Source organism: Neoarius graeffei, chromosome 28, assembly GCF_027579695.1.
Source record: "Neoarius graeffei isolate fNeoGra1 chromosome 28, fNeoGra1.pri, whole genome shotgun sequence".
NCBI lineage: Eukaryota > Metazoa > Chordata > Actinopteri > Siluriformes > Ariidae > Neoarius > Neoarius graeffei.
In genome coordinates this window covers 7,373,196-7,394,192 of record NC_083596.1, presented here as the reverse complement: position 1 = coordinate 7,394,192, position 20,997 = coordinate 7,373,196, and the positions used below count along the sequence as shown (strand labels likewise).

At 44.0% G+C, this 20,997-nt stretch overlaps 1 protein-coding gene across 1 annotated transcript in view; it reads left to right on the top strand.

Annotated features, from left to right (window-relative positions):
- The window catches only part of dcc (DCC netrin 1 receptor), a 638,603-nt gene that overhangs the window by 529,067 nt on the left and 88,539 nt on the right, over positions 1 to 20,997 (top strand). The window contains exon 21 of the mRNA XM_060912655.1: positions 9,783 to 9,815. Coding sequence (XP_060768638.1) covers positions 9,783 to 9,815 — 33 coding nt within the window. The remainder of the gene's footprint in view (positions 1 to 9,782; positions 9,816 to 20,997) is intronic.

The following is a 20,997-nucleotide window of genomic DNA, read 5'->3' as shown; positions in this document are numbered from 1 at the left end:
ATTTCACCAAACTTGGCAAAAGCCTTTGTTATATGGCAGTTATACGCACATTGAAATTTTGTATAATTTGGGCAAATTTTCTCAGAGTTATGTCCTTGATTATTAACATACTTGTACTTTGGCAATTTCATCAAAGTGTGCTTGTTTTCTGAAATCAGCTTCCCTCACAATTTTTGGAGGAATTTCATGTACACTACCGTTCAAAAGTTTGGGGTCACTTTGAAATGTCCTTATTTTTGAAAGAAAAGCACTGTTCTTTTCAATGAAGATCACTTTAAACTAATCAGAAATCCACTCTATACATTGCTAATGTGGTAAATGACTATTCTAGCTGCAAATGTGTGGTTTTTGGTGCAATATCTCCATAGGTGTATAGAGGCCCATTTCCAGCAACTCTCACTCCAGTGTTCTAATGGTACAATGTGTTTGCTCATTGCCTCAGAAGGCTAATGGATGATTAGAAAACCCTTGTACAATCATGTTAGCACAGCTGAAAACAGTTGAGCTCTTTAGAGAAGCTATAAAACTGACCTTCCTTTGAGCAGATTGAGGCTACATCCACACGACAACGGCAACGAGATGTTATTTAAAAAAATATCGCATCCACATGGGCAACGATCAGTAAAATATCAGGTCCATATGGCAACGCAACGCTTGCTGAAAACGATGCAATACACATGCCACACCTCTAGGGGCGCTGTAAGACGGTCCCTTCGGAGACACCAGAACAATAGAAGAAGTAAGGACGCATGCGCATAAACTATTATGCGCGAGACTTCATATTAGCCACAAAGTCAGAAAAATCTGTTCGTAAAATTACGTTATAATGACCAAATACAATGAAAAGTATTTTTCCAGTCTCACCTGTGAAAGGTAATCCCATGTGATCTCGTTTGGACGGCAAACCTGTTGGTACAGTTAAACGCAGCACATGAATGAGGCATCTTTATTCTCCGCTTTGACCCATCCAATATGGTGGCGAGGATGACGTATGATTCTACGCGGAAGGCGGCGTCTTTAATGGTCCGGAATAAATTGAATGCTTCACGTTGATGGATTAATTTGTTCTTCTACGTCCTTTTTGAGGAATGTATTGTAGGACTTAAACCAACATCTGAAGAGGTGAGATCGCTCCTTTTTTTCCCTATTTTTGCTGGCGGGATTGACTCTGCCCTAAGGGCTATTCTCTCTCTCTCACACTTTGCACCATTACACAATAAATATTCACAGTGAAAATATTTTGTAAGCGCATTTCATGAACCAAGTTATAGGATTTGTTGACAACTCGCATCGAGTTCGTTACACTTCTACCCGGCATGAAGCACATGTGGTTGTGACGTCATCGTAAACAAATCCGTTCTCCTCATCCAGACGACTTCGCAACGGCGCTGTTGCCAGATCTTTCCACTCTGGAACCCGTTCTCAAAAGATTTCGTTTTGGGGCACCCAAAACGCCGGTGCCGTGTGGACGCCAGGCCGAAACGATAAACAATTTTATCGGATTCACCTGAATCCGTTGCCGTGTGGACAGGGCCTGAGTTTCTGGAGCATCACATTTGTGGGGTCGATTAAATGCTCAAAATGGCCAGAAAAATGTCTTGACTATATTTTCTATTCATTTTACAACTTATGGTGGTAAATAAAAGTGTGACTTTTCATGGAAAACACAAAATTGCCTGGGTGACCCCGAACTTTTGAACGGTAGTGTAATTTGGCAAAAAGTTTTTATCCCCTGCTGGCCGAAAGGCCCAAAGGGGGATTATGTCATGGTGATGTCCATCCATCCGTCTGTCCCGGGAAGGGTACTCACCTTCTGAACTCAACTCCTCTCACAATTTTTGGAGGAATTTCATGAAACTTGGCAGGATTGTTTGTTATATGTCAGTAATACGCATATTGCAATTTCATTCAATTCAGTCACATTTTACCAGAGTTATGGTGTACTTGCCAGCAGGGGATATTGTGCTCTCAGAGCACTTTTGTTTTTATTATTTTTGGGGGGCTTTGTTTTTGAGTAGAGTTTTTATTTTATCCTTGGTTGGTTCAGTAACACCCTCTGCCATTTTGTTTCTCTTCTTCTTTAGGGTTTTTTGGTGGTTGGCAAACCAACTTAAAGGTGCATTACTGCCACCGACTGGGCTGGAGTGTGGAACAGGAGATATTGGGGAGAAAAAAAAACTATATTCTTTTAACTATTTCTGTTTCTTTTAAATACTTGATAACAAAGCCACCATTTTGTTTTTCTCTACTCACAGTATATGAGCTGATATCCTAGTAGTAGAGTAGCCGATCAGAGTGCACGATTGCTCATATCCAGTGAATGTGGATAGAATAATAACCAATATTTCACAGCGACTCCACATAAACTGATCTAATAATAACCAAATAAGAAAACGTTATTTTTCTACAAGGAGACATTTATTGATTGTCTTTTGTCTTAAGTTCAAGAAAGAAAAAAAGTGAGGCTGGTGAGGGAACAACTGTTTATTATAACTTGTTTCTTGGATGTTCCGGAACATAAAATGTAACTATAAATGGACAAAAAAAATACATAATGATGTTTGTTTAATAAAAACATCTGCAAATTGCTGTGTAAGAGAGTCATTCAGTGCTGTTATAGGAATATAATCAGCTTCAGGCAGGTATAAGAGCAAGACCCCGTTCACGTCCGTCGTTGACTGATTTTGATTTTTTTTTTTTTACGTCTAAAAGCAAATCTCCAAGGTGTTTTATTCCTCACGTAGCACACACTTTACTGTCCATATCTGGTGAGTCAGTTCTGCATCAGTGTGTCAGACCACAGCAGCATCCCGATATGGTTTATAGCGTTCTGAGATTAATGAGGAACTGCTGTGTTGTGTGTGTGCGAGTTCACTGGATCTGTCTTCTATCTTCATCAGGACGGGTTAATGACAGTGACACCACCATACACACACACACACACACACACACACACACACACACACACACAGGAAAGCTTAATTAATGTGATCTCTAGCATCTGGTGTCTCAAAGCTCTGCGTGCATGAGTTCACGCATGCGTATGTGTGCATGCATGAGTGCGTGTGTGTGTAGGGGTCCTGAGGGGTTTGTTCAGGTCTCCCTAGTTTGCTGTTGGAGTTTGTTAAACAGGGTTATCATTACGCAGGCTGCTGGAAAGATTCACTTCTAATTGAACAGGAATCGTTAATTAGGGTTACACTCTTACAGAATCTTTACTTCTACATTATACGAGTATGAGATGATATCAGTGTCAGAATAATTAGATTTTTCCTGATTATCTTGAAGTCTGAGCCCACTGTCTTTGTTAAAAGTGGGCGTGGCACTCCAGAATATGGCCATCTAAACTTTCTTTCCCAAAATTATTCCTGAAATGTAATATATACACACTATATGTGTGTGTGTGTGTAGTATATTTCTATTGAGTAATATTATTAATTTATACTATTAGTACTGTATTATAGTATTACAGTAGTATATTATTTTATATTATAACTATTATGCGGTGGCACGGTGGTGTAGCGGTTAGCGCTGTCGCCTCACAGCAAGAAGGTCCGGGTTCGAGCCCCATGGCCGGCGAGGGCCTTTCTGTGCGGAGTTTGCATGTTCTCCCCGTGTCCGCGTGGGTTTCCTCCGGGTGCTCCGGTTTCCCCCACAGTCCAAAGACATGCAGGTTAGGTTAACTGGTGACTCTAAATTGAGCGTAGGTGTGAATGTGAGTGTGAATGGTTGTCTGTGTCTATGTGTCAGCCCTGTGATGACCTGGCGACTTGTCCAGGGTGTACCCCGCCTTTCGCCCGTAGTCAGCTGGGATAGGCTCCAGCTTGCCTGCGACCCTGTAGAACAGGATAAAGCGGCTAGAGATAATGAGATGAGATGAGAAAACTATTATGCTGATTTAGATTTTGTTGTTGTTCTTTTCTATTTTTAGTATCCTTAGATTTTTAATATACCTCTGTACAGCACTTTGGTCAAAATTGTTTTTTTTTTAAATATGCTACCTAAACTAAATAAAAATTACAAATGAACAATGCAGCGCAAATGAAAACAAAATAGAATCTCAAAATCCATTTCGTTTTTCCCTTCAGGACAGTTCCTGTAGGTGGCAGTATTTTAATGCCGGCTGCTGTAAAACTCCAAAGAGGATGAAGATGCTTACTGCGCAACGACTGAAAAACTAAATAAAAGCTAAACTAAAATTAGAAACAAAACCGAAAGACTAAATACATTTAAAAAACTAATGGAAATTTCAAAACTATAATAACTATCATAATAATACTAATAATATTATTTAAAATGAAAAGGAATTCACGTCTGCCTTTTATATGTTAGGTAGGTTAACATTTCTAATTTTTTAATTCATATACAGTACATTCACTGGGATCTTGAAATTGCTTAGGCCCCGGTCACACCGCCCGAACTTTGCTGGAGTGTTCCTTGAACGGTAGGGAGGGGGGGCCGAATTTCGACAACGCTCGTCACCGCGCACAAAATGGGAAAAAAATCGAAAACACGGGCGTTGGCTTAGCGGTGCACCGCTGAAGCCGGCGTTGCTTTAGCATTGGTTGAGCGGTAGCGAGCGTTGGTTTAGCGGTGACGCGAGCGTTGGTATAGTGGCATTCTGCGCATGCGGGCTTTGGCTCGGCGGGGGTATAAAGTTGGTTTAGCGGCATACCGCTTGTGACTACGGAGCTGAACGGATCGTTTTGATACAAGTTCTGATAGATTTTTGATAGAAGCTCCACCATCAGCTTGTCATACAGTCCATGTTCAGGCCTTCTCAGTATCCACTGTCTGACCCACACAACTCTGTCTCTCCTTCTTCTCTCTCTTCTCCTTCTGTCAACAGCTTGTTGCAATCTGAGGAGGTTCTGATTCTGCTGCTGGACTAGTGCACCAATCATAGCAAGTCTCTCAGCATCCATGGTGATACAATTTTACTGTAACTTTGAGCAAATTCGATATAGATGAGGTCTGAACTCAACGGCAGCTCGATTCCAAATGAGCTCCTGGTCCATTTTCCCCCGTATTTATAGCCAAATTCTGGTCCCGCTCCGACACCTCTATACCAACGCCAAACCAAAGTTCATCGCCACCATGGATAGCTGCTTCAACGCCCGACACCGTTCCAGCAACCCCGTGTCCGCTCGTAAAACGCTTACAACCGCTCCACCGAAGTTTGTGCAACGTTTAATCGCCGCCCGGGCAACGCTGGCGAAGCAGCGGTGGTCCAGCGTTCAAGATTTCTGCGTTGGCCTAGCGGACCCAAGCGTCCACGAACTTGCGTCTAGCGGTGCCAAACTTTGACTGGGTGTTGGTGGAGCGGGGGTGAACTTTGCCGGGGCGGAAAATTGCCCCCTCCTCACCGCTCGCAATATTTTGTGCAGCTCAAAACTTTCGGAGCGGTAGGAGGGCCCCTCGAGAAACATCAGCGGTGGCCGAGCGTATACGGCGTTGCTTTAACGGGGGCCAACTTTTGTTAAACGGTGGTGAACGGTTACGAGCGGTGATGAATTTTTTTCACCGCTCCAGGAACGCTCCAGCAAAGTTCGGGCGGTGTGACCGGGGCCTTAGGTTTAGTGTACATGTCATAATAGTAGTTAGACAAAGGCCATTTCTCGCTCAGTTTTCCAGATACCGGGATGAAACATGATGTGCATACAGTACAGGTAGTCACCATCTGTGATCTCCATATCATGTATGACATCACATGATGTCATTTTATGATGTCATAAATTTTTCAGGAATGGCTATGAATGAGACCGCTTGTTACAGTACCAGGACAAGCCAGACAAAATTCTTTCATATCCATATTTCATGGCCCTTATACCTTAATACTTTTATGCGCTCATTTGACCTCTGACCTTGACCCTTTGCCAGAAGTAGGTCAAAGTTCACTTATGTGTTAAATTGCTACTCCGCTCTCATTTTTTCATGAATTTTCACCAAATTGGGTACTGAGAACCTATTTGGGGGGCTTCGAAATAGTTCACATCGGTTAAAGTGCCATTCCACCATTGGATGTATTCTTTGGCATAAAATACAATATATTTTATGACAACATGACTAGACAGAGAAATCTTTTAGCTTCAAAATGATATATCAAACATAATTTTTTGACAACGACAAGTATATTAATTTTGCGACCAAAGTCACCTACCCTTTTAATTTCCGCGCGGTAGTGAAACGTGATGTCATCGGCAGGTTCCCCTTCTTGTGTACCACGTCACGTGTGACGTGGCACAGATTATCAGCAATGGCGGATAGAACGCGATTTCCACTTGTCGATTGCTGTGCCGATATTCACCATCGACCGTCTCCTTTGGGCATCACTTGCTATTTTCCTTCGCTTCTTTTCCGAAGCTGACAATCGCGTTCTATCCGCCATTGCTGATAATCTGTGCCACGTCACACGTGACGTGGTACACAAGAAGGGGAACCTGCCGATGACATCACGTTTCACTACCGCGCGGAAATTAAAAGGGTAGGTGACTTTGGTCGCAAAATTAATATACTTGTCGTTGTCAAAAAATTGTTTGATATATCATTTTGAAGCTAAAAGATTTCTCTGTCTAGTCATGTTGTCATAAAATATATTGTATTTTATGCCAAAAAAATACATCCAATGGTGGAATGGCACTTTAAGCAACTTGACCCGTTTTCACTGAGTTACGTGACCTTGAATTTGTCAATTAGGCGACTCTATAGCAAAAAGTCAGAGTTTTGTCTATTTTTCATGGTCTTTGAGCTAGCTTTGATCCTTTGCCATAGAAAAACATGTTTTAATTAATATTTATAGTTTTGACCTACCGACCTTTGACCTAGGTCAGTATTAGGTCACATATTTTCAGTGGTCTATGGCCCACTTTACACGGGGACGGTCTGAAACAAAAACGCAAAAGTCCGTTTTCGTTCTCACTTTTTTCCGCGTCTACACGACCGTTTTCAAGGAGGAAATCTGCGTCTATACGGTGACGCATAAATATGTGGAATTCAATTGGATGTGCATGCCAGGCGGCTAGGTGGTGCTGTGAAAGACCTCCGCTATGTCTGCACACATGCGCAACGTCTTCCGTCTTGTCTGATCTGCACCGTGAAAACTTTGACTACTCTGGCTATGGTAAGTAAGAAAGTAAGTAAAAAAGTAAGAGCGTACTATACCCGCCTCTGTTCATTAACGGTATATGTGCGGATTCGGTATAGATGTTCGAAGGACTCCTGGACGTTTATTAAAGCTGCCAGAGCAGCTTGAAGGTCCGTTGGATCGATGTAATCAGACATGCTCTTACTTTTTTACTTACTTTCTTACTTCCCGGGCTGGCATGTACAGTATATGACATATGTATGACATAAACGCGTACCCGACGTGAGCAGATCCGAGCAGAGTTTCGCGTATTGCGTAGTTTAGACGGATATGCAACGGGGGCTGTTTTTAACTTATCCACTCTGGAAGGCGTTTTTAATTTTTTCCATTTTTCAGCCTCGGAAACGCCGTCCCCGTGTAGACGAAAGGCACTTCCGATAAAATATTTAGTCGTTTTTACCCGACAGCGTCCTCATGTAAACGGGCCCTATATTTCAAAAATGGAGCAAGATAAGGCCATAGTTACTATTAACCATGAATAGGAAGTCATATATGGACTTTCATTTGGCACCATTGGTTTTGCCCTGGAGTGATACTGAAAAGTCAAATCAATGACCTGCAAATTTGTACAATGGCCTGTACCAGTAAATTGGTGCAACATAGGAACTTGGTTAATATTATTAGCATTGGAAGGATTATATCCTTTTCCCTGTGTCCTCAGATTCCAGACAAGTGGCCTCATTTCTCTCAGTTCTGTGACCTTGAGCTTTGTCTCAAGGCCTCAGGTGTGGAAATGGGATACCGCTGTGTTCTTAGCACAGTACTGCTAGTTGTTATTGTTGTTGTTATTATTATTATTATTATTATTATTATTATAGTATGTAGTATAATAATATACAATACACTACCGTTCAAAAGTTTGGGGTCACCCAGACAATTTTGTGTTTTCCATGAAAAGTCACACTTTTATTTACCACCATAAGTTGTAAAATGAATAGAAAATATAGTCAAGACATTTTTCTGGCCATTTTGAGCATTTAATCGACCCCACAAATGTGATGCTCCAGAAACTCAGGTGGGGTTTACATTAGACCGTATCAGCGGATCATCAGATTAACGTTTTTAAAACGATTATCGTGCACACAGCAACACCAATACACGATTCGCGTGCACACGGCAACACCAATACACGGATACGCTCGGCTCCGCAGGCATCCTGCGCTCCAAATCACTCCGCCCTGAACAGTGATTGCCCTCTGGAGGGTGCGCACTCCGGCCCTGCGCAGCTCACAGAGCGCGCGAGTGAAGCGCACGAGCAGTGATTCGGGACTGAGCCGCTGTGTGTGTGATCCCAGCGCATATCACTTACCACTTGCAAGTGGAAGGATGGCAAGCCTAAAGACAATCATAACTACACAATGGGCAGTATTTGCATTAGTATTTGCAGTATTTTCATACTTTTATACTCTTTAATGAAAGGTGATACAAGGCGGAAGTCCGCGCCATTTTTCAGCAGTCGCGTCACATGACCAACGCCAGCGAATCAGGAAGGTGGATGTCACAGTGATGTTGTCCAATGATGACGCCAGCTAGAGCTCAGCACAGCGTATCCGCGTATTCTCAATGTTTACACAGCACCGGACCAGACACGATCTGGATTGAATACGTGGACCCTGGTGGATTCCCGTTTCCCGGCATTTCCAGGCGTTTTAATGTAAACGGACAGTGCATCCGCGAAGAAAACGAGACAGATACGGTCTAATGTAAACTTGGCCTCAATCTGCTCAAAGGAAGGTCAGTTTTATAGCTTCTCTAAAGAGCTCAACTGTTTTCAGCTGTGCTAACATGATTGTACAAGGGTTTTCTAATCATCCATTAGCCTTCTGAGGCAATGAGCAAACATTAGAACACTGGAGTGAGAGTTGCTGGAAATGGGCCTCTATACACCTATGGAGATATTGCACCAAAAACCAGACATTTGCAGCTAGAATAGTCATTTACCACATTAGCAATGTATAGAGTGGATTTCTGATTAGTTTAAAGTGATCTTCATTGAAAAGAACAGTGCTTTTCTTTCAAAAATAAGGACATTTCAAAGTGACCCCAAACTTTTGAACGGTAGTGTATATTCTCTAAAAATTCAGCTAATAATTTAAAAATTGAAAATTTTGTTGGATATTATTTTCTTATATCTTTCAAAAACATATTTTCAGTTTTGGTTTTATATTTTGTTAACAACAGTTAAACCTGACCCACAGTAACACGTAGATCTGACTGGATGTTAAAATCTTCGGGCCCTATTTTGGTGATCAAGACACACGTTATTTCATTTATACTGAGAGCTGGTGATAACTGAAGCATACATTTTAATTGGGAAAATGTTTTTTAAAAAATTGGTGTTAAATCTGCGTGTGTGTGTGTGTGTGTATTTCTGTCAGTTCTGTGCCCTAGTGTGTGTGTATTCTTGTTAAATCCCGATCAGCATGATTAATATGATTTAAGTGGTCATGACAGTGAAGCTCTTCAAACTGACAGATGACAGAAACTCATTCTGGGGTGTTTTTTAGTTTTCTTCGCCTCACAGTCACAGCGTCACAGTTAATCTTGGGTTCAGGTGATGATGATAACTCACTTTACAGTTAAATTAAAGGCTGTTTTTGCTTCACTGATTTTGTCTTTTGGTTTTGTTTTACTGCAGTCGAACATCCAGACAAGATGGCCAACGACCAAGGTGAGCAAATTTATACGGAGTTATACTTTACAACACTGTGGACAGTGTAAAACTTTTTAAAAGATCACGAACAGAGCGGACGTTAGACGCTTTTCAGACCGTATGTGTAGATGGGTTTATGGTGGCTAAAAATGATCAGACACACTAATTGACTGGAGGTTACACTTAATATCCAGGCATCACTCTTCAGCGAGCTTGTGGTGAAAACATGTGCCTTCCTAAAAACACAGACGTCTCATCTGACTGGTTTCAGGTTTCAGTAATCTCACCCGAGTGTGATTTTTAGTATTTCTTTAGTTGTACGTTGTCCAGACTCATGCTCTTTCCACATTTCTTTGCTAGTTTGTTTTCAGATAAGGAGCTCGGAGAAATCTGCAAAATGTGCATCCACCATTTTTGAAACCCTGGACATTTTTATTCAATATTAAATAAATTACAATCTATATCTATCGATTTCGATACAGAATGGACAGAGATATTGACACTAATGCCGCTTTTCCACTACCAACGCGGCTGAGTCGGGCTGAGCCGTGCCGTGCTGAGTTGGGCTGAGTCGAGCTGAGTGGGGCTGTTGGAGTTGCATTTCGACTACAACCGCGCTGAACCGTGCTGGCTGGAAGTGGGTGGACACATTGGGTGGAGTTAGCGAAAGTGGGTGGACGTCACGTGATGTTGTTAGGCGGCGCAAACAGTGACATCAGTGACCTTTTAAGCGGTAGTCTCACGACCCGAATAGTAAACAATAAACATGGAGGACATGGAGTCGTTAGGGTTGCTGGTCTTGGTGCTGTGGCTTGTTGTCACCGACAACGCGAACAGATACTGGCAAGAGCGTATAGATGAGGCGAGGTGCATAAGGCTTCAGAAATTTTCGTAATTCTTCTTCTTCCGGGTTTACGGTGTTTACAGATCCCAGCGTGCTCGTGGGGCATGTGTGGGCGTGTGAGGACACTCCTCCTCACCAATCAGTGCACAGGGGAGTGTCTCCTCACGCCCCTAGCCCCACTCGGCTCGGTTTGGCTCGCTTCAGCCCTACTCCAAAACCGTGCGAGTTTTGGGTGCTGAGTAGGGCTGAAGCGAGCTGAGTCGCGCCGCTCTGAGGTAGTCGAAACACGAGCCGTGTCGGGCTGAAGTGAGCTGAAAAAGGGTAGTGGAAAAGGGCCATAAGTGTCTCTCCTCTGTCGCCATTCAGCAGTGGCGTGCACAGACATTTTGGGGGGTAAGTGCTCTGGGGGGAAAAAAGGGCACTTTTTTGCGCATGTGGAACACCTTATTATAAAAGTCTGAGATTTAACCCTCCTCTTGTGTTCGGGTCGCCACTGACCCGTTTTAGTTTTTAAAGGCGTAAAACAACCACTTAATGTTAATTTATTACATCAAGGTTTTTTGACTTTGCCAGGAATCTCTAGTTGAACAAAATAGAAAAAGAAATTTTTGTTTTCCTAAATCTGAAAACGGTCTAGCAAAAAATATAATACTTATGTGCAGTTGTTTCTGTATGCAACGGGCTACTTCACGACAAAATAATTACAGCTTGGGCTTAGAGGGCAAACAATACATTTTCACTCGATTCATGTGTTACCTGGCTGGTGGGGCAGGGGAAGAGCTGACTGACTGCCCGATGTGTTGTCTGCGCTACGACAAGGCCGTGGCTTCCAGGACGCTATGCTGTTGCAACCTCACATTGAATGCACTGCACGCTTGTTCACGTGACAGAGCAAGAGAGACAGAGGTCCGGTGTGTGTGCGGAGGGGGCACACATCGGGACATTATTTTCACACACGCTTTTAACGCCGCGGCTTTTCTAAAAGATCATGTCGACATTGGTTTCAGTAAACTGTAAAAAAAAAAAAATTCAAAAGGGCACTTTTTTGGACAGAGGGCAGAGGGGCAGGTGCTTGAGCACCACCTTGTGTCTATCTGTGCACGCCACTGCCATTCAGTTAACGTCCCTTTATCTGTGCAGGTATTTATCACACCTTCCCTTAATCAGTCTCTTACTGCAGGTCGTTACCATTTCGCCAAATCTGAAATGAGGTTATTTAAGAGTAACATTGTCTTAAGAGGACAATGAGTGATGAAGGGGGTGGGCGGGGGTCACGGGGGGGTTAGTGACTGTTTCTATATCTCAGCTTGTCATAGGCAGACTAATGAGAGTTCATTTAGGGTTTTGTTTTAATTAAGACCGGAGCCCATTACAGAAGAATCTGCTGTTGCTATTAATTTATACCTTGCAGAGAGAGATAGAGAGAGAGAGATGGATAGGACGAGACAGAAGCAGAGAGAAACAGAAATGGAGACTGAGACAGGTACAAAGAGGGAGACGGGCAGAAAGACTGACAGTAGTAGAGAGAGAGAGAGTCCAAGCTAGACAGTAAGAGAAAGAGAGCTAGACAGGGTGACAGAGTAACAGAGAGTGAGAGAGAGTCAGAGATCAACAGGAGTGAGAGAGAGACCAAGAAGGAGAAAAACAGAGAGAGACAGATGGAAAGGAGGAGACAGAGACAAAGAGAGACAGGTACAAAGAGAGAGACAGGCAGAAAGACTGACAGTAGCAGAGAGAGACAGACAGACAGATGGAAAGGAAGAGACAGAGACAAAGAGAAACAGAAATGGAGAGGGAGACAGGCAGAAAGACTGACAGTAACAGAGAGAGAGAGTCAGTGAGAGAGACAGACAAATGGAAGACCGGGACAAAGAGAAACAGAAATGGAGACCAAGACAGGTACAAAGAGGGAGACGGGCAGAAAGATTGACAGTAGCAGAGAGAGAGAGAGAGAGAGAGACCAAGCCAGACAGTAAGAGAGACTGAGAGAAACGGAATGAAACATGTAGAGATGGAAAGACAGACAGACCGAGGGAGAGTCAGATCAACACAAGGCGCGCGAGAGAGAGACCAAGAAAGAAAAAGGAGAAAAAAGAAAGAGACAGACAGATGGAAAAGAGGAGACAGAGACGAAGAGAAACAGAAATGGAGACAGACAGGTACAAAGAGGGAGACGGGCAGAAAAACTGACAGTAGCAGAGAGAGAGAGAGAAAGAGAGAGCGAGACACCAAGCCAGACAGTAAAAGAGACTGAGAGAAAGAGAGAGAAGTGTATAAACAGAGATAGAAAGAGATAGACAGGGTGACAGAGTAACAGAGAGTGAGGGAGAGTCAGCGATCAACAGAAGGAGTGAGAGAGAGAGAGAGAGAGACCAAGAAAGAAAAAGAAGGAGAAAAAGCAAGAGAGACAGACAGAAAAGAAGAGACAGAGACAGGCAGAAAGAGAAAGGTAGCAGAGAGAGAAAGACAGATGGAAAGGAAGAGACAGAGACAAAGAGAAACAGAAATGGAGACTGAGACGGGTACAAAGAGGGAGATGGGCAGAAAGACTGACAGTAGCAGAGAGAGAGAGAGAGAGAGAGAGAGAGACCAAGCCAGACAGCAAGAGAGAATGAGAGAAAGAGAATGAAATGTGTAAACAGAGATAGACAGGGTGACAAAGTAACGGAGAGTGATGGAGAGACAGACAGAGGGAGAGTCAGATCAACACAAGGAGTGACAGAGAGAGAGAGAGAGAGAGAGAGAGAGAGGGACCAAGAAAGAAAAAGAAGAAAAACAAAAAAGAGAGAGACAGACAGATGAAAAAGAGGAGACAGAGACAAAGAGAAACAGAAATGGAGACAGACAGGTACAAAGAGGGAGACGGGCAGAAAGACTGACAGTAGCAGAGAGAGAGAGAGAGAGAGAAATAAAATTAATGCATCCAAAGATCTTCAGCTGTTTCTCCTCAGTCCCTAATGCGTTTTTAATAATAATGAACAGTAACACTGTGATTAATTAACCAGGTGTGTGACGACGGAACTCTGAGCTCTGCTCTGTTTAACATGGACATTAGGGTGGTCCCAAATTTTTTTTTTTTAGTATTTTGTTACGGGGCGGCACGGTGGTGTAGTGGTTAGTGCTGTCGCCTCACAGCAAGAAGGTCCGGGTTCGAGCCCCGTGGCCGGCGAGGGCCTTTCTGTGCGGAGTTTGCATGTTCTCCCCGTGTCCGCGTGGGTTTCCTCCGGGTGCTCCGGTTTCCCCCACAGTCCAAAGACATGCAGGTTAGGTTAACTGGTGACTCTAAATTGAGCGTAGGTGTGAATGTGAGTGTGAATGGTTGTCTGTGTCTATGTGTCAGCCCTGTGATGACCTGGCGACTTGTCCAGGGTGTACCCCGCCTTTCGCCCGTAGTCAGCTGGGATAGGCTCCAGCTCGCCTGCGACCCTGTAGAACAGGATAAAGCAGCTAGAGATAATGAGATGAGATGAGTATTTTGTTACGACCACCTTACCTTTTTTTTTTTACATTGCCTAAAAGAAGTTATTGTGTGAAATTTGGTTAAGATTGAACAATGTTTAGAGGAGCCACAAAGCCATTAAAGTTTTCACTCAAGACACAATATAAAATACACTCAAGACACAATATAAAATAATGTGGCTTATTAACTGTTTCATATTAATACAAACAATACAGTAATATAACTTCCTGTGTTCAAAGTAACAATAGCGATTACTTGTCTGTGATTTTCTAAACCCTTCAGTATTCTGGTATCTTGTGGAGATAAAAGAACACACTAATGCCGCTTTTCCACTACCAACGCGGCTGAGTCGGGCTGAGCCGTGCCGTGCTGAGTCGAGCTGAGCGGGGCTGTTGGAGTTGCATTTCGACTACAACCGCGCTGAACCGTGCTGGCTGGAAGTGGGTGGACACATTGGGTGGAGTTAGTGAAAGTGGGTGGACGTCAGGTGATGTCGTTAGGCGACGCAAACAGTGACATCAGTGACTTTTAAGCGGTAGTCTCACGACCCGGAGAGTAAACAATAAACATGGAGGACATGGAGTCGTTAGTGTTGCTGGTCTTGGTGTTGTGGCTTGTTGTCACCGACAACGCCAACAGATACTGGCAAGAGCGTATAGATGAGGCGAGGCGCATAAGGCTTCAGAAATTCTCGTAATTCGTAATTCTTCTTCTTCCGGGTTTACGGTGTTTACAGATCCCAGCGTGCTCGGGGGGCGTGTGAGGACACTCCCCCTCACCAGTCAGTGCACAGGGGAGTGTCTCCTCATGCCCCTAGCCCCACTTGGCTCGGTTTGGCTCGCTTCAGCCCCACTCCAAAACCGTGCGAGTTTTGGGTGCTGAGCAGGGCTGAAGCGAGCTGAGTCGTGCTGTTCTTAGATAGTCGAAACGCGAGCCGTGTCGGGCTGAAGTGAGCTGAAGCGAGCTGAAAAAGGGTAGTGGAAAAGGGCCATAAGGACTTCCCTAGCAGAAGGAAGTTTTCTCCCAGACAGTTCCTTGGAAGTGGGACCAATTAACCAAACAGAATTGTCCTTTCTGGTTTTGTGCTTTGCACCACCGGTACTACTTGTATTACTGTTGCTAGCCATCTGAAAAACATAGAAAGAAAAACATTCACAACTTTATCAGCATATTATGATCAATGCTCATTGTTTAAGAACCCCTTAGTGCATGAAAGTTAACCTTCTATCAGTCTATAAACTCTTCCTGCCTCTTCTTTTTCATAGAAGTGGAATATTCCCTCTAGAACTGTGACTTTTTGGGGGTTTGAGATCTTCTCTGCAACAGTCTACGCACCAACTAATCAGTGCTTAATTTGTGAAGTGGGAGGTCCCGGGCCGGAACGCAGGAGGTGGGTGGGTCCGGCGGCTCAAAAAAAAAAAAGGCGGGGGGCGGTTTACTATAACTTTACGCACACGCCTATTGCATGACATGTATTGCAACCAAGGGCGGCTGGTGCATAAGGGCGATTGGGCGACGCACTGCCAAAACGAAAAAAAAAAAAGTTTTTTTTCTTTTTTTAAAACAAACTTTCACCAGCGCTGCTCGAGGCCATTTTAATCTGTCTCTGGGTATCATTGTCCAATCAGGGTGGTCTTGCTTCTAGAGTACCGCCCCTTTTGGGGCAATTTCAGTCACGCTGAAAATCGCCCAAGAGTTCACTGATAGAGTCCCATGTTAATATATATTTTTTCTCCTGACTGACACTTCAATGCAATCTCTATGGGTTCCGGGGGGGCTTGCCCTAACGTGCTTACGTCACTGCGAAGCGCGGCAAAGTTGCGTTCGATCCTCTCAGGCCCTGTTTACATTATTTCGAATCAGCGGATCATCAGATTAACGTTTTTAAAACGATTCGCGTGCACACAGCAACGCCAATACACGATTCGCGTGCACACAGCAACGCCAATACACGGATACGCTAATCACATGACTAATTAGACGGCACGTCACATGATCCCAGTGCATATCGGGCATGCGCAAGTCACTCACCACTTGCAAGTGGAAGGATGGCAAGCGAACACCTTCTCCAGCAGATAAACACACCTGGCTGTGATGTTCATGTTCTCACTGAGTTTAAGCGCATGAAGGAGGTTGAAATGTGTAAATAAACCTCAGTGCGGCTCAGCGCTTCCTCCTGCGCTCCAAATCACTCCGCCCTGAACAGCGAGTGCCCTCTGGAGGGTGCGCACTCCGGCCAAGCGCAGCTCACAGAGCGCGCGAGTGAAGCACACGAGCAGTGATTCGGGACTGAGCCGCTGTGTGTGTGATCCCAACGCCAGCGAATCAGGAAGGTGGATGTCACAGTGACGTTGTCCAATGACGACGCCAGCTAGAGCTCAGCACAGCGTATCCGCGTATCCTCAATGTTTACACAGCACCGGACCAGACACGAACTGGGTTGAATACGTCGGCCCTGGCAGATTCCCGTTTCCCGGCATTTTAATGTGAACAGACAGTGCATCCGTGAAGAAAACGAGACAGATACGGTCTAATGTAAACTTGGCCTCAGTTTCTGAGGTGAGATGGATGCGGAAAGCAATTCAGTGCGGTCCTTAAAAGAAGTTCCATTTAGTCAGCGAGCAAATCGAGCTAAATTGGTAACAAAACAAGCTGGACCCCCCTCGACCAAATCTAAACATAAAACAAATTTCGACAAAGGGGGGGAAATCATATACTCGAGGTTTTATTTCAACATGGTCCCAGCGCAAATCCTGGCGAGCAGCTGCGAGGACGCCTCAGCGGTTTTCTGCTCCCCCTGCTTACTTTCCCACCCTGGAGGTGGCTCCACGGACAACACTGCTTGGACGGTCACTGGAGTTTCGGACATGCATCATTTGTCGGAGAAAATAAAAAAACATGAGTCATCAAAGATTCACATGGGCAGCTGCATGAAATTTTCGGCTTTTGGGAGAGTGAACATCGCTACACAGCCGGATGAGGGCTACAGGCTAGCAGCTCGCCGCCACAACGATGAGGTGAGCAAGAACAGGCACATATTAAACCGGCTCACCCAATGCGTGAAATTTTGTGGAGTGTTCGAGTTAGCTCTACGAGGCAAAGACGAAACTGAGGGCTTCAGTCACCGTGGTGTTTTTCTGGGTTTGGTTGACTTCGTGACTCACACACACACACACACACACACAGTCACAGAATCCGTTCACTTTTGATGTTTTCAAGGTGCATTTTTATATTTGCCACACTTTGCTCTGAGAGTTAGCACTTTGGTAATATCCTTGGTAAATACCAGTAATTGCAAGATCTAAAGATCCACTCATCTATTTATTCAACTGCTATTGTTATGTTAGCCAACTATTTACAATGTTTTGTTACAGTAAGTGCACTTTCCTGTTTGTCCTTAAGTTGCACAGTCTGTAAAATTCTTGCTGGTCATAGAGTTTGAAGTACAAAATCTATTTACAGAACATTCTGTAGAACAGTTGACTTGCTACCTAGGTCAATTTACTTCAGTCCTGTGGACATTTATGGTCCGTGTAGACATAACGGGGGAAAATTGCCCCCCCGAAAAAAATTCAGGAGCCGACACTGACAGATAGAGGGTGGGACGGGTGGGATTCGTCCCACCCAGATTTAAATTCACCTCGTTCGGTCCCCCCCCACTTATAGGGAGGAAAAAACGTCTATGCTGTCTTTCTTTGCATAAGGCAAACCTCACGGAAAAATCAAAAGACTAATTACCATTCGGTTTATTGAGGTGCACAGCAGTACAGACATAGTTGCAACAACTCACATAAAACAAAACAAAGACTGACATTCGGTTGGTTGAGCTGCGCAGACTGCACAGGTTGCGAGCTCGAGCTTGGTTGCTATGGTTACCCACAACAAGTTTGACAGGCATATCGGGGACAGCTCCTAGTTCAGGACCCCAACACGGCATGATGAAGGGTGCCAAACCGAAAAGGTAGAAAACGATTGCATCGTTTTTTCAAAAAACAACGACTGTAAGTAAACTGTGCCTTACTTTATCATATCACCTTGCAATTTTTTGATATCTGTTCAAAGTAATGTCGTAGTGAGTAATGTCGTGGGGGTGGGGTTGGGGTTGGTTTGCTGGCAGCTTTGTCCCCCCCAGTTCAAAAAACGTATCTGCACCCCTGGCCACTGATTGCAACAGCACCAGTTATCAAATCCTGGACAACAATGGACAACGCTCAGAATGTTCTCCAAACAGGCACTCAAGTTCACTCTCGCTCTCCACACATACATTAAGGCAGGGGTCGGGAACCTTTTTGGCTGAGAGAGCCATGAAAGCCACATATTTTCAAATGCATTTTCATGAGAGCCATATATAAAAAGTGACGCTGAATACAACTAAAATGCATTTTTACGTATGACCAACAATTTGAGTGTAATATATTCTTTTTCAGACTTGTCCAGGGTGTACCCCGCCTTTCGCCCGTAGTCAGCTGGGATAGGCTCCAGCTTGCCTGCGACCCTGTAGAAGGATAAAGCGGCTACAGATAATGAGAGAGATATTCTTTTTCATAATGAAGAGGCTCTTGACATGCCGTCTTCCTCCTGTCCCCCGCTGAATATTTTGACGCAAACGTAGCTTGGCGTGTTTCGAAGTGGCGCTTTATTTCATTGTTTCATCGATGCAATCTTGTCATTGTATAGGCCTATTGGACACAAAGCAGAACCCTGTCACCCCACAAAGGCGAATTCTTCTGTCCATTCCTGTTGAAATGTACGGTAGCCTACCAGTCACCTTTTTTCCCTTTTCGCCATGTTCTTTGTCAAAACTTTTGACTTTTTCCCGCGGACTGGTACACTTGCAGTAGGTGCTGGTGCAGTGTCACTGTGTCCAACGTCGTCCATTTTAGGTCGTTTAGGATCCGGCTGTCCTGGGACTTTGAAAAATTTTAGTAAGCTTTCTTGTTTTTTTGCCATTTTTTCCACAGTGCAAGCTAACAGCTACAAAAAACCCGGTGTTCTATTGAGCGGAAGTATACACCCCGTGTCCCCCCCCCTCCCTCTTCCCCTTTCGCATAGATTTTGTGGATGTCATAGGAGAGAAATCAACAACAGATACCAAAATCAAAACCGAACACTAAACAAAATTTTATTTACTTATTTATTTAATTTATTGTTTGATTTTTTTTTCCCTTTGTGATGGTCACGGAGGTGATCTGATCCATTTAAATAGCTGCCGGAACACCGAATGAAATGAAAATAGCTGCCGGATCCGACGACGGAGGTTCCGGATCTTGTTCCATCATGTTCCGGCTCAAATTAAGCCCTGCAACTAATGTTAATGGCTTAACCCGATTTGCAACCTCGTGTGGCACCTCTAAATATTAACCAATTTTTCTGAAATTTTGCTTGTCGCCTTCTTTTAGCCTATGTAAAAAAAAAATGGTAGGGTAGTCGGAATGTTTTGGTAAAAAAAAATTTTCCCCATACATTTCGGGACGGGCGGCACGGTGGTGTAGTGGTTAGCGCTGTCGCCTCACAGCAAGAAGGTCCTGGGTTCGAGCCCCGGGGCCGGCGAGGGCCTTTCTGTGTGGAGTTTGCATGTTCTCCCCGTGTCCGCGTGGGTTTCCTCCGGGTGCTCCGGTTTCCCCCACAGTCCAAAGACATGCAGGTTAGGTTAACTGGTGACTCTAAATTGACCGTAGGTGTGAATGTGAGTGTGAATGGTTGTCTGTGTCTATGTGTCAGCCCTGTGATGACCTGGCGACTTGTCCAGGGTGTACCCCGCCTTTCGCCCATAGTCAGCTGGGATAGGCTCCAACTTGCCTGCGACCCTGTAGAAGGATAAAGCGGCTAGAGATAATGAGATGAGAATGAGACATTTCGGGACCACCCTAATGGACATGGTGCTGAAGTGCTCTGAAAGTTTCTCGTTTAAAGCACAGAAGGACAAACGAGCCATTGAGCAATACGGTGTCTGCCTGTACATCTGTCTTCTTTCTTTTCCCGCTTTGAAATGGGGCCATTTTTCTTGAACAACATAGCAGACGCTCATCTTCATGGACTGCTGAATGTCAGACGGTCTCGTGTCCTTGAGGTCAGTGTACACACCCCAGTGTGGTGAACGCACTCGAGGCCCAACATTCAACCACAAGTACACTCTCGCATGAATTGTTCATACAGTAACATCCTTTGTAGATGCAACCCGCTACGTGAGAGAGAGAGAGAGAGAGAGAGAGAGACGAAAGGCTAAATGACTCTCTGGGCTGCAGTGAAAAAGCCTCACTGAGACTTGGAGCTACATATAAATTAATTTGGCGTACCACACCTCACATGTGAACGTGCCACAGGCAGTTAAGCGTTGGTTACGTTTACCATCAGACGAATAATTCTAATACGCTATCGTTTCTATAGCAACTGCGAATTCACTGCAACTTAATCTACGACTAATAATAAATGTATTAAAAACATTCAACAAAGAATAATGTATTTGTCATTGATGTGCTAAAAGTTTTCTGTTTGTTTATGGAAGGAGCCTTTGTTGCGATCTTTGAGCTTCATTAGCGTAGCTATAATATAAGTGGACAACATAAGTGCGATTATTAAAATACTTTCAAACATGCTGTTAAAGGAAAATAATTAGCATTGGAGTGGTAACGGTAACATTGTAAAACTATGTCCAGAAAAAACGGATACAAGCGAAAGGCATGAGATAGATTACTAGTAGACTGGTTTTCGTTGTACTTCGTTGCTACGAAAAAATAATAATAATAAGATAACATTGTACTGTGTTGCGTCAGGGGGAAAAAAAAAACGAACTCGAACCTCGGATGGATGTGTGGCCTGTTTTGTTGTTTGTTTGTTTTTTCTCCAGAATTTCAAGCTCACTGGCTAACTCGCAGGAAGACATAGCTAGCTATGTT